Source organism: Musca vetustissima, unplaced genomic scaffold (genome assembly GCF_032173495.1).
Source record: "Musca vetustissima isolate MV318-11 ecotype Yass unplaced genomic scaffold, APGP_CSIRO_Mvet_v1 utg31293, whole genome shotgun sequence".
Taxonomy (NCBI): Eukaryota; Metazoa; Arthropoda; class Insecta; order Diptera; family Muscidae; genus Musca; species Musca vetustissima.
The window spans coordinates 173,384-187,526 of NW_026877557.1; the positions used below are offsets into that span (position 1 = coordinate 173,384).

Genomic DNA, 14,143 nt, shown 5'->3' on the forward strand with positions numbered 1-14,143 from the left:
TTTTAAATAGGAGTAGATGGATTATTGAAATAATAGTGTTTAAATTAATTTTTTTTTTAAATAAAAATGGATGGATTATTGAAATAAAAGTAATTTGTACTGAATTTATTAAATCCAGTAGATCTAAATTGTTAATTACATTATATGTCAAACAAATGTAAAATATATATGTCAAAAAAATACCCAGAAGAGGTTACATGTAGTTTAAAGTAAAATGGGAACAAATTTAGGGTCCGGTCTCTGATCTTTTTGACAATTTCACTACAAATATGGAGCTTCCTTAAAAACTGGATCAATATAAATAATTTTTGGTAGAATTTGTTAACTAACCAACGGTTTGAAAAATGTGCCCCAAACACAGCATAATGGGAGGATCGGTTATATGGGGTCTATACCATATGGTCCATTTTCATAATTTTAAGTTAAGAAATATTTTCTACTGCACTTTGGGAGGGGATTTCCCTTCAAAGTGGAACAATATTCATAATTTTTTGTAGGAACATTTGCTCCCCAATGGCAACCCCAAATACCACATAACAGCCAATTCGGTTCAAAACATATCCACAATCACCAAAATACCGAATATAGGGATATACCATTATATGAGGGTTATAACAAAACATGGACCGATATATCCCATTTTCAATATCAAACAAATAAAACAAATCCTAGGTGTCGTAACAATAAATGTGCCAGATTTAAAAGCTCTATATAAAATATGACGAACTCTATCGAGATTTCAACCAATAGTCGGACATAGCTAAATCGACATGGAATTTTATTCTGATCATTGTTGTTGGTTGATATTTGCTTTCGTCTGCGAAATTAATTAATTGTTGCCGTCAAAAGATAACTTTACCAATTAACAATCTTTTAATACGGCTCTGAGTATCATGTTCCATATTCTTTTATCATATCTTAAAACAATTTTCTGATCGTTGTGTTTTTCTTTCTATTTGTTATTTTCAGACTGTAGTACAGAATGGTTGTTGGTTCACATCACAGCCGTCGTGGTGAAACTGCAACAAAATTTAATTCAACTGCGGCCGCTACTGCCACTGCCGGTATTAAATTAACCACACTGAGCAGTGGTGGCATTGTTGCAACCAACAACAACAAAACACATTCAATGTCGGCAAATGGTCATTACGGCACCAACACCACCAGCAACAATCACAGCCATCATAATACAAATCATCATAACAACAACAGCAATGGCAATAACAATGGTTATCATTTACCACTTAGTGGTATTAATGGTTCGACCCATAGTATTGTATCACGACTCTCACAATCCACCGGTATGACTCCCAAAGAGTTATCCGAAAATGATGATCTGGCCACATCTTTAATATTGGATCCACATTTGGGTTTTCAGACGCACAAAATGAATATTCGCTATCGTCCCTTAAAGGTGGACACGGCCCAGCTGAAAGCGATCGTCGATGAATTTATACAAACACAAAATTACGAGGTGGCTGTTAAGAAGATTTTCAGTGGTCCATGGTTGCCAAGGAGTTTTCGTAATAAAAATAAAATGGCCATTAAAAAATTGCATGATCATGTAAGTAATTTATTTTCATAAAACCCATATAAAAATCCCGATCGACTTTATGGTCATTTTAATAAAAGTTTTTATTTTTTGTATTAATCATTATGTCCATTATTCCTTTACTTTCAGATTATTCGCTATTTACGTGTCTTCGATAAGGATAGTGGTTTTGTTATAGAAGCCTGTTATCGTTATTCGCTCGAAGGACAAAAGGGCGCCAAGATCTGTGCCACAAAACGTTGGCAAAAAAACGATAAAATCGAATGCCTTGTCGGCTGTATAGCTGAGCTAACGGAAGCCGAAGAGGCTGCCCTCTTGCATACGGGCAAAAATGATTTCTCCGTTATGTATAGTTGTCGTAAAAATTGCGCCCAGCTGTGGCTGGGTCCGGCTGCCTATATAAATCACGATTGCCGTGCTAATTGCAAATTTGTTGCAACTGGCCGTGATACGGCATGCGTAAAAGTTCTGCGTGATATTGAGGTGGGCGAAGAGATCACCTGTTTTTATGGTGAGGATTTTTTCGGTGATGCTAATTGTTATTGTGAATGTGAAACCTGCGAACGTAGAGGAACTGGAGCATTTGCTGGCAAGAATGGTAACGGCCAGTTGGGTGTAGATTCTGTGCTGACGCTGGGTTTAAATGGAGCTTGTGTGGTCGGTGATGCCAACGCTAGTGGGGGTTATCGTTTGCGCGAGACCGATAACCGTATTAATCGAATAAAAAGTCGAGCAAATTCAACAAATTCTACCAACACCGAACTGACAAATGGAGCATTAAGTGATAGCAATGCTTCGGGGAATGTTGTGGGCAATAATAATGGTTCGGTGAAACTGGGAGATAGTGTGAATGCGGATGCCACGGTGAATAAAAATAATAATGTGGTTGTAACACCCCTAACCATGGTGGAGCTGCGTCAAAAAGGCATGACAAAATATGATGCTGAAATGATATTGGCAGCCAATGGTATGAAACATCATCATCACCATCATCATAATAATATTTCGAATGCCTCACATCATGTAAATAATAATCTGCCACATCAACACCAAAGCCAGCAAAGTAATCAATCTGAGAATACAGAAAATGTAACAACAACAACGACTGCAACATCTCAGCATAGTAAACCTTCAGAGGCGACAAGTATTCCACGTGGTGGTGGCGGTTATCGAGAAACCCTTAGGAAATCTGCCAGAGTTAATAGTACAAGTAGTACAATATCTTCCGGTTCGACAGAAGATTTTGCAAGTTTGGCTAATAGTACCACCACAACACGAGGAAGTTCCACAAAGTCTGGTACGGCTGATGAGCCCAAAAGCAGTGCAGCCACATCGACCACCACAACCACTCGAAGAAATCTTAGAAGGGCAGCAGCATCAATTGCAGTGGCAAACATTACTACACATACTGGAGGTGGTAGAACGTCGTCACACCACACGACGAGATCAAATGCTGCATCCACAGCACCTGCGGGAACGTCTGTTGCCAATCCCCCTCTCCCCTCTGTGAAGACAACACGTCAGACCCGTTCAACAGCTGCTGCTGCCATGAGTAATTCATCGAATTCAGAACATTCTGCCCCGGAGGATAACATAATACTAATCTCAGAATCTGAAGCTGAACAAACAGATGATATGGAAACGCCAATTGTACGAAATTATCCTGTCACAACACACAAAGGAGTAGCGGCGGGGGTGGTGGTGGTAGGTGATAAATCGAGGAAGCCACCATCAAAACAAGAGGAAAATTCTTCAGTGGTGGTGATGGAGGATCTAACGCATTCCGATGAAAATACCGCAGTGGGGAAGAGGCAGCTGCCCCAGAGACGCTTGACGCGTAACGGGGCGGTTTTGCATAACTCAACGACAACAACCCGTGTCTTAAGGCATCATCATCAGCAGCATCACCATCAAGAAACAGGTTCAGCAGCAGCCACGGCGGATAGCAGTTCGACTGCTGCGGCCACCTCCGCTTCATCATCATCATTGGCAACAGAAGAAAATCATTGTAATGTGGCCAACAATAACCATAAAATGTATAACCATAATAATCATCATATCCATTCGCATCATCATCATCATCATCACCACCATGTCCATCAGAAACAAAAGCACCATCAACATTCTTATCCACATCATCATCCTCATTTGGATAATAATAATGTTAAAAACAGCGAATTGACAACATCTGCAACAACAACTTTCGAACAAAATAATATTCCAAAGGGTGAGACTAGGAACACTAACAGTAGTAATAGTAGTAATAATGGTAGAACTAGTAGAACTCTCAAGATCAGTGAAAATGTCGTCAATGACGACGATCCTAGTATTGTGGTGGAAAATAAGGCTGAGGCGAATGTTATAATGATTGAGGATAAGGAAACAACGCTACAGGGGGACAATATTGAGGACAATAAACCTCACACCAGAAGAACGGCAAATAGCCATGCGACTACTAACAATGCCACCAATGTGTCGCCACAAAACAACACCAATAGTAGTCCTAGTTTTAAAAAGAATTTAATCGATTCTTTTGAAGAAGTTGCCAAAGGCACCGATACGAAGTTAGGAGTTATTGATAATGGTAGTAGCAATAAAAATTATTGTAGTAGTACTGATGATGATGATAGCATACGCGAAAAAGGTTTGGCCACCAGTGGTATTAATGAAACTACTGAACCAGAAGTGCCACTACAGCAACGTTTAAGACGTCATGTTGCAGCACGTTGCACTAGTAGTTCTGCTACACAAGAGACTGTGATACCAGATAACCAGCTGCAGACGCAGCCACAGCCACATCAAGCCTCACGTAAACGTCAACATTCGGAAAGTATTTGTGAGTTAGCAAACCCGCCCAAGTTGGCAGCTGGCAACACTACTACGAGTTCAACACCCCTACCCATCCTAAGTGCAGAAAGCAATCCTACTTCAACGGTAGAACCATTGCTAAAGACCCCCGAGAGACGTTTAAAATTAACACTACGCATGAAAAGATCGCCCATTTTGGATGAGGTCATTGAATCGGGTACCAGTCTCAGCGATGAAAGTAGCAGTGTCACTGGGGGTTCTTCAACGTGCAGTCGATCTTCTTCCGAACCTGTAGAATATGAAATTTTACGCATGGAAGGTATCACTGAAAATGGTTTAGATTTCGATGAGAAAGATATTAGGGGTAAACGAAAGAAGCGACACAAGTCTAAGGAGCATCATCATCATCGGCGTCATCATCATAGACGTAATTTGACGTCCATTGATGAACTGGAACAGCATATGGAGAGAATGGTAGAAGCCAAAGAAACCACACCTCCACCACCACAGCCTCCGCCGTCGTCGACAGCTACTACCTTCTGCTCAAGCATGGCCGGCGCCATAGGTGGTGGTGGTACATCATCATCATCGAATCAAATGACACCACAAAAGAAACGTTTGCGTTTGATATTTGGCAATGAAACCCATACTATAGACATTCCACCCACATCCTCCACCTCAGGAAATTTGACCCATGATAGCAGCAGTTTCATGGATGAGTCGTCGTTAAATGAATCGTCATCGTTTAACACCTCGGCCAATACCACAACACTGCATAGCTCCTCGGCGGGGGAGTCGTCAATTATAAATTTATCATTGACATCTTCCACTGAGGCGGCTGCATCTTCTGTTGCCTCACCACCACCACCTGCCTGTTTGTCGATTTCAAATTCCTCCTTTGCTTCGGCATGTAGTGCAACGCCATATGGTCATAGCACATTGGCAGCTGCTAGTAGTGGTGGTGATGGTGGAGGAGGTGTTGTTGTTGGAGGAGGAGGTATTTTTTCTATGGAAGAACCTCTAAAAGAGCCTTTAAATCTTTCCCTGGGTGCGTCACCTAAACATAAATTGTTGGCCACAAATTTAACATTTCCCAGCAATTTGGATAATATTTCTTCGGGCCTTATGCCACTCTCTGCTGCCTCCTCGTCATCGTCCTCCTTAGTTCCAACACTATCATCATCGCCATCAGCTGCAACAGCAGCTTCATCATCGCCGGTCTCAATATTTCTTTCTCAAGCCATACCCAAACATACCTTTGGCTCTTGTGCCCTGATTGCACCCTCATTTGCCCGTAATTTGGTTAACAACAATGTGACCATTACAGCTGCCAACATGTCTCCGTTACGTTTGTTAAGTAGTAACCAAACAACAGCAACAACAACAAATAGTAGTAGTAGTAATTGTAGTAACCAACATAACATCCATACTGCCTCATCATTACCTTTAAGCCTTACAGCTACGGTTACCACCACAAATACAAATGCAAATGCGTCAACAACTAAGAAAAGTACTGATCTCTTAACTCCTCATTGACCTTTATTATTACAACAACAAATACAAGCCGAAAAATTATTTGCATAGTATTAATAATAAAAAAATTAAAATATATATGTAAATATGATTAAAAAAACAAAAATCTAAAGAAGAAAAGGAAATATTTAACTATAAAAAAACATTAATTATACGAAATAACAATTTAAGAAAATAAAATGAGATAATTAACAACAACAACAACAGAAAAAGTACAGCTCCGCCCCTTTCCAAAAGAAACACCTTTGGAAACAAAACTCTATCATCATACATACATACATACATACAATAGTAGCAGCAAACAAACAAACCCCCCTTTGGAATCTTGTTAAGAGTAATGTGTAAATGTTATTATTATTATTCTAAGAGGATCTGTTTTCAAATCAAAACATAGCGTGTTATATTTTTTTCTCATTAAGTTCAAAAGTTAATTAGTTGTTGTAGAGCAGAAAACCAAGAAACCAAGATTTTAAAGGTTAAGGCATTTTTATTTAGCAAAATTCCCATATATTTTACAAAAACTCCTCCTCACCCCACCCACACATTTTTTTTATAAATTTTTATTTTATTTTAGAAAAAGAAAAATATGTTAGTGCCAAAGTGTTCGTTTGGCAAACATTTTGTTTTGTTGCCATCGTTCGACTTTTTTGATTCGAAAATAATTTATTGGTTTTATTTTTTTTTTAATTTTATTTTTTTTTGGTTTTTAAACATCTATCTATTATTAGAATCCTTATTATTTACTTAATTGTGATCCATATTGCTTAGTTTTATTATTTTTAGTTTATAATCTACAAAAAATAATTATTTGTAAGTTAATTCATAGTTTAGTTTTTGTGTCCATCAAAAATGGTTTATTAATATATTTTTTACTTATATTTATTAAGTAAAAATTTTTTTATTAGAAAAATACACACACAATCATTTAATATTTAAAGAAAAAAGAAATATGTTTTTAATTTAGTTCGATTTTTGTTTGCTTTTTGATATTGTTGGAAATGAAAAAAGCCTTTAATACGATAAAAAAATGTGTTACGTCGAAATTTCCGTTTAGACCCGACCTAAGTGTTTTTGTTTCAGACAATTTGCAGTCGAATATTCTTGGTGCAAATCGACCCACCTGTCTAGAAAATAGCAATACACTTTTCAAAATTAGACAAAGGTTGGGTCAATTCCTAACAAAATGTCGATTTCAACCCCAACGTCTTTGGACCTTCCAGGCTATTTGTAGTCGAATGATCATCGTCGGGACCATTCCTGCTTTATCCTCGAACACAAAACTGTCCATTTGTTTGCAGAAAATCAAATGTGTAGCCGATATGACATACATCTTCACAGAATGTGATAATTGTAGGTCCACATTATGATATAGCGTCTATATAAATGTCCCACCCAAATTTCCGTATTTTTAGATCATTTTCGCATTTTCGAAACAAACGGGGTCTAATTTTTTTTTTGAGTTGTGTAAGCCGACATACACATGCGCAGAAAATGAAGCTTAAAGTACCTCGTTTTAACATAGCACCCATATAAAGTCCCGCACAATTTCGGTATCTGACAAAGCCTCAGATTTTCGAAAATAGCTTTCCGAAGCAAAATATGATGGATTTTATGTGATGTTTTTTGCCCGGTGCGACGTTGTCGGGTTACTAGAGCCTTTATGGGCTCCCCCTTTGTAGGGTATAGGCATGACATTACCTTCCTTCACACTGATGGATTGTGGCAAGGACCTCTTGTCATTCATTGACCCTCTAGAAGATTCCTTCGCACTAGTGGATTGTGGCAAGGACCTCTCGTCATTCAGAAACCCTCTAGAATATTCTAATTGCTTACATATTCCGTATTCTATATTCCCAGTCATAGTCGGGCAACTCTCCGTGTTCTGCTTCAGTGGGCGGCTATCTTGAGCCATCCTGTGAAATTACGAATGAACTTGCGATTATTTTTGATTTGGGAGAAGTCGTTGTTCGTTATGGTTTTCGTGTTCCGCTCGGTGAAGCGATAAAAATATTTTGCTCTCCAGTTGTTGTTGTAGCAGTCCTATTGCCTTTACACAATGGGCTGAGGTGAAAGACGTTGGAAACGCGGTGGTTATCAATAAAATTAATGGGAAGGTCATTAGCACCAAGTCCACAAGTCTCGGTAGCATCGTGTTGTTGTGTTTTTCATTTCCGCCAAGATCACTGCGCACCTTTGATTATTCTCCTTGAGTTGGGTAGTAACCACAATTACCGTCGTGTTGTCCCCAGTGGTCTCCATGACTTCACTATCATCCATCTAGGGAGAATCATACCAGAGATAAATGGGAATTCTTCGCTAAGGCGGAAAGGCCCACATTCCTCATATTGAGAGGAGAGGTCTGTCTAGCTTCAGGGTCACGTTTAAAGTGTGATGGGTTTGGAATTTTCGAGGTTGCGATTGTAGGACGTATGACTGAAAGGTCTTAGCCGAAATTTTGTTTTTAGGGGATAAAAACATCCAGCTAAAACAATTCCGAATTAAAAATGTTTAGGTATTTTGAATAAGTATATCCCATAATTTTACTTGTTAAATCTCGTTTATTAACAGCTAATTGCTTTTTGTGATTGAACATTTCAAACATTTTTTTATTTTATTTATTTAAACGGCATCCTCTTAAAAATAATTTTATTTATTACAAAACTCTTAAAATTATCCAAAGTCATGAAACTAAATTTGGAGTTCAACGATGTTGTACAAAGCAGTCGAACATGTATGAAAGAAGTGATAATAAATTCAAATAAACAAAAATGTTTACAAAGTAAATAACTTGTCGCCAAGGAATTACAATTTACTATGTTCGAATATGCAAAATGGTGTATGAGAAATCTGAATTATTACTCATTTCTACTTTATACATAAATTCATCTCATAATAAAAAAAATAAATAAAATAAAAAACAGTAAAACATAAAAAAATTAATATATAAGTTATAAAGCATTTGTTTCAAATTGTTGTTGAATTTAAAACAAATCATTATTAATAAAAAACAAAAACTTCTATCTGAAAAAACTAAAATTTTTTTGGATATATATTTTCAAAAATTAATGTTCATTAGGATAGTTAGGATTGAGATCGGCTTTTGAAACAGTTTAAAACGTGATTTTCTACATTGACTTAAATGGTCCCCTCCCCTCCTTAACTAAATGTTATTTGTGATGTGATTCTGTGTTCTTCTTCGTACAATTATTTAAATAAATTAACGAGTGTAATTGTTTTTTTTTTTTAGAAACCATTTACAAAATATAAATGTTTAACAAATTTATAACTAAAAAATAAATGTACAAACATTGATTGGAATGTATGGTCGATAGATTCATTTTGGATTATATAATCTAAATATAAAGTTAGGAAAATCTTTATATTTTAGTTTTGATATCAAAATTTCAATTTGATTTTAATAAAGTTCGTATTCATTTTTTTCTCCTGCAAAAATAATTTAATTTTTCTTCTTCATTTTTCTTTCTATTTTTCAGATGGAAAATTTAAACATAAACAAAGAAATATTATTAATAATAACAACAACAAATCCCATAATAATATTATAACAAATAATAATTTAATTCAATCTTATAAAGAATGTAATGACAACAACAACAACAATTGTTCTAACTGTAATTACAATAATATAACCATCAAAAAGTTAAGAATAGAAATAAATCGAATTCAAATAATGTATAATAGTTCATAATATAATTAATAAAATCTAAAATAAAACAATTAAAAATCGAACTTCTATAAAAAAATAAATAACATAATAAAACTGAAAAATGTTAAAACAAAAATAAAAATATATCTTTAACGCAAAAAAAAACTCCTATAAATATGTAAAAAATGTGTGTTTCATTACAAGAAATTTGCCCCAAATGTTTGAGGACATGTTTTGAAAAATTATAGAATCTCTTTTTATATTATGCATTGCAAGTGAATCAAACATAATGTTTTTCTTTTTAATTGTTATATATCTTTTTTATAGCCAAAATAAAAAAATTCTACAGAAATTTCATTTAGTTTCTAAATAGAAAATCAAAATTGAATATTTTTTGTTTGGATTAGTTCAGAAAAAATTATTTTATAGCAGAAAATTCGAAATAATAAAACAATATAATTTATATTATTTGTATTTGTATTCCAAATCATGATTTGTAATATCACGAAATATTTGGTTCGAGATTAAACTTTTTTATATACATATACTTAGAGTACTTTTCTCAGGCACTACGGCAACTATAATCGTGGATTTTTATACCCTTCAGCATATGGTGTAGTGTATTTGTATAGCCCCAGTATTTCTTTCAATTCGCACGAAATTTAGCAAAGCGTACGGGATGAGTCCAGAATGATGTTTGTTAGGTTTTGTAAAAATCGGTTCAGATTTATATATAACTCCTATATATATTTTCTTCCCATTTTATCTAAATTGTGCTCAAAACTCCTAATTTTGTTTATACCCTCCACCATAGTATGGAGGGTATATTAATTTTGTTTTTGCAACCGACCATATAAAGTATATATATTCTTGATCAGTGTGTATTCTAAGATCTAAACATGTCCGTTTGCCCGTGTGTTGTAATCACTCTAGCGTCTAAACAAATAGAGATAGATCCCCAAAATTTTGCACAGGGTCTTTTGTCTGCAGACAGGTCAAGTTAGAAGATGGGTTACGTTTAGGCATAGCTCCCATATAAGGGTACCCCCAATTTGTGGTATTTTGGGGATCTTGAGGGCGTTTTTCAAATATATTCGCTTAAATTTGCTACATTGGGTTCTTATTGGGTACCAAATTTCTCCACTAAAAATTTTAAATATCGGTCCACTTTTTCTGGTAGCCCCATTATTTTTGATCGAATTGGCTATAATTTAGTACTTCGAGTTCTTATTGGGTAGCAAGTCTGTCCACTAAAAATTATAAATATAGATCCATTTTTTTCTAGTAGCCCCCATATAAGCCTACCCATAATTTTCGGTATTTTTAGGTTTAGGCGCGTTTTCAACTGAATTCGCTGTAATTTGGCGTTTTGTAGTCGTATATGGTAACAAATCTCCCTACCAAAAATTGTTAATATTCACTCCCTTTTTATATTAAAATAGCTCATTTGTTCCGTGTTTTGGGATTGTCCCAATGTAGTGAAATATATCGGTAGGCATTTAGGCATCTTCTCCATATAATGATACCTCCTGGAGGTAATCATTGAGATACAAAACTAAAATATTGGGTTCGAAATTGACATATATCGGTCATTAATTAGGCTAATTCCTAAACTATGTATTCAATATTGGTCCCCATTTAGGCATAGCCTATCTAAATTGCAGTAATTTGAAGATTTTATACTCCACAATTCGTTATCAGTACCAATCCACGTTTTGGTGTTTTCAGATTTTCAGAAAAAACTTCATTATACATTATTGAAATTTGTATTTGGTGTACATAATGGGTTACATAAATCGGTTTGTTGGATTATCGGTATAGGTCCACCTTTTGGTATGTTTCCTATATTTTCATTGCTAGTATCTGTCAGTATACTTATGGTGGAGGGTATCGAAAGTTCGGCCCGGCCGACCTTAACGCTTTTTTCACTTGTTTTGATTGACACGAAATTTTGCAACAACGTTTTTGCGTTTTTTTCTTTAAATTGGTGCAGATGCAGAACGGGAGTTTGAGATTAAATTTTGAACAGTGCGGCATACCGAATAGCGTCTATAAAGTTTGCTATAAATCGATTAACATCAATTTGTCTATTGTTCGCAAACGACTCTAAATCTGCCCGAAACTCTGAAATTTAGCATAGTTTGCAGAATGGCATATGTTTGGATTGATGTTAGTGGATTCACATATATTAAAACTATCATTCGTTCAATATCTTGTCAATGTTCCTTCGAAAAGGCGACGCATGTCAGGCTACATCAGTTGAATATACCCGAAATGGTGAATTGTATTACATAGTCGGCCAAGTGCGACTTTACTACTTTCCCTACTGGTTGTAGTTTTGAAATCGGTTAAAAATGATAATAAACGGACTAGCTGACCCAGATGTTGGGGCCGTCAGTCCATCATACTGCCTTTTTGCCATAGATATTTTTTCCTTCCTTTTTCTTCCGAAAACTTGCATTGACCTAAAAAATTTATTCAGAAGTCTCCTTCCATAGTTAAACTACTTTCATTTTTTAATATACCTTAACAAATTTGTATATATGGGAAATTACAAAATTCTTTTAAAATTCCATTAAAAAAATTTTGAAAATTTTTTTTGCGAGCACATTTATGATTTTTGGTACATAGGTTAAGAAAAATATGCTGATTCGAAATCTGTTCGCGTTCACAAATTCGGATGCTGCGCACAAAGGTTATAGCGGTTTTAAATCTTGTATTTCAAATATATATTAAATGGATTCCTATTCGTTGTAATTCGCGAATTTCTTCACAAATGCTTAAACACCATTGTTTTCTTTGCATACTAGTCAAATCACACTGAAATACGGTTTAATAGTCGCGAAAAACAAATAGAAACATGAAGATATCGGAAAATAAAATAAATTAATTTTTGAAATCAAACTATTTTTTTTTTTTTGAATTTTCGATTTTTTTTAGTATGGTTAAGAGGATACGGTTTTGCCTTAATCTTCTAAAATATACGACGCTTTCTTCTGCAAATTCTTTTAGATGATTGTTAAATATCGGCAGATTCATCTGATAAGAGTTTCGACGTCATTAATGGCTAAATATATTGCATTTACAATACATAAAAATGATCAATATTGAAAAGCTTGCAATTCGCGAATTAATTGAAATCAGTTGATGCGCATGCGATTTTCGTATAAACCGAATCAATGTCTTTCAATAATTATTAATTTTTCAATGTTTAATTTAGCGGTCAAAGTGTGCCACTCGATGCACTTTACTATGCAAAAACCCTAAAAATGGCTAAAAATCACGCAACGTGCATACGATTTTTATGCGCATCCGATTTTAGTAATCTCCTATGAAAATACGCAAAAGGACACCTATTTTAAAAGGATCGGTTAAGAACCGCGGATGTGCCTCCACAATCAATTTTGGATAAAATACGCATATTATTCGCGTATCGATGTATTTTTGACCTATTTCCACGCAGATTCGCGAATTTGACAATACAAGCATAAATGCATGTAAAATTAATTCGAAGAAAACCGCGATTATTTACGCGAATTTGTCAAAATAAGTTTTTGCAGTTTTTCCCACATTCAAGGTACCTATATCCGCCGTTTTAATGGGCGGAATTGAACATGGATGGGCTCATTAGATCCGGGCTCATTAGTTCTACGATCCTATAATTAGTTTATTCTATTGTCTGGATGCGCATCCTAATTATAAGAAAAATTCAAAAAACACCGAAAATCCGGCTTCAAAATGTCAGCATCCATTTTGGGTGGATGCAGTGATTATATCGAAAAATCATACATTAGAACCATATTGTCCATGGGGTATTCTGCAACTTAGTCACTGATCACATGTGTGTGCGTTGTGTAGTTTAGCCACAAATCGGGAACGAACACAAAAAAACTCGTTGGCTTCAACACATTTTCACCCATTTTTTTACATTACCACCATCACAGCTTCCACGCAACTTATTATTTATTACCAATATTTCAAGATTTTGACAAGAACACTTCATTTTATAGAATTGAATTTAAATTATATGCAATATGTTCATATTTCGCGAGTTATAACCTTGCAAACCTCAGCTTCAAGGAATTTAAAAGATTTTTGTAATTTCCCATATATAGCCGGAAAATTGCTTTAACCTTATCTAGGAAATCAGTCTTTATTCATAGTATGAATCATTGACAACTCGACAATTCTTTGTTCCATAATTGTTCGAAAATAATTTAAATAAATATCTTACAAAAACTACAACAATCAGGTATTTATAAATTCATCTACGTTTATCCTCAGCCACACTGATATTCCCAAATCATTCATTCAAATCAAAACTATTCCGATTCAACGTAATAAAGAGCCAAGATTCCCTTGGTAGTGGAATATAATCAAATAAAACAAATTTCTTCTTAAAGTAGCATAGATTACTTCATGTTGAATCAGAGATATTTGTTTTTAATGCAAAAATTTACATTTTCGTACATATAAATTAGATGATGGAATACAAAAGAGAAAGAAATAAAAATAACCTAAATATTCAAAACTCTAGCATAACACACACTAAAGTACCAGTATCAGAGTAGAGGGCAGTTAGC

At 35.0% G+C, this 14,143-nt stretch overlaps 1 protein-coding gene across 1 annotated transcript; it reads left to right on the forward strand.

The window, feature by feature from the left end:
• Positions 1-1,216: 1,216 nt before the first annotated feature.
• On the forward strand, positions 1,217-5,911 carry LOC133322168 (histone-lysine N-methyltransferase Suv4-20). Its single transcript, XM_061531212.1, has 3 exons — positions 1,217-1,564; positions 1,682-5,327; positions 5,388-5,911. The coding sequence occupies exons 1-3, from the start codon at positions 1,304-1,306 to the stop codon at positions 5,894-5,896; spliced, it is 4,416 nt and encodes a 1,471-aa protein (XP_061387196.1). The 5' UTR covers positions 1,217-1,303; the 3' UTR covers positions 5,897-5,911.
• Positions 5,912-14,143: the final 8,232 nt, after the last annotated feature.

Coding starts and splice junctions, on each gene's coding strand:
- LOC133322168 (XM_061531212.1), top strand. CDS start 1,304: ATGACTCCCAAAGAGTTATCCGAAAATGATGATCTGGCCACATCTTTA. Junction 1,565..1,681: donor TTAAAAAATTGCATGATCAT/GTAAGTAATTTA, acceptor CTTTACTTTCAG/ATTATTCGCTATTTACGTGT. Junction 5,328..5,387: donor TGCTAGTAGTGGTGGTGATG/GTGGAGGAGGTG, acceptor AACCTCTAAAAG/AGCCTTTAAATCTTTCCCTG.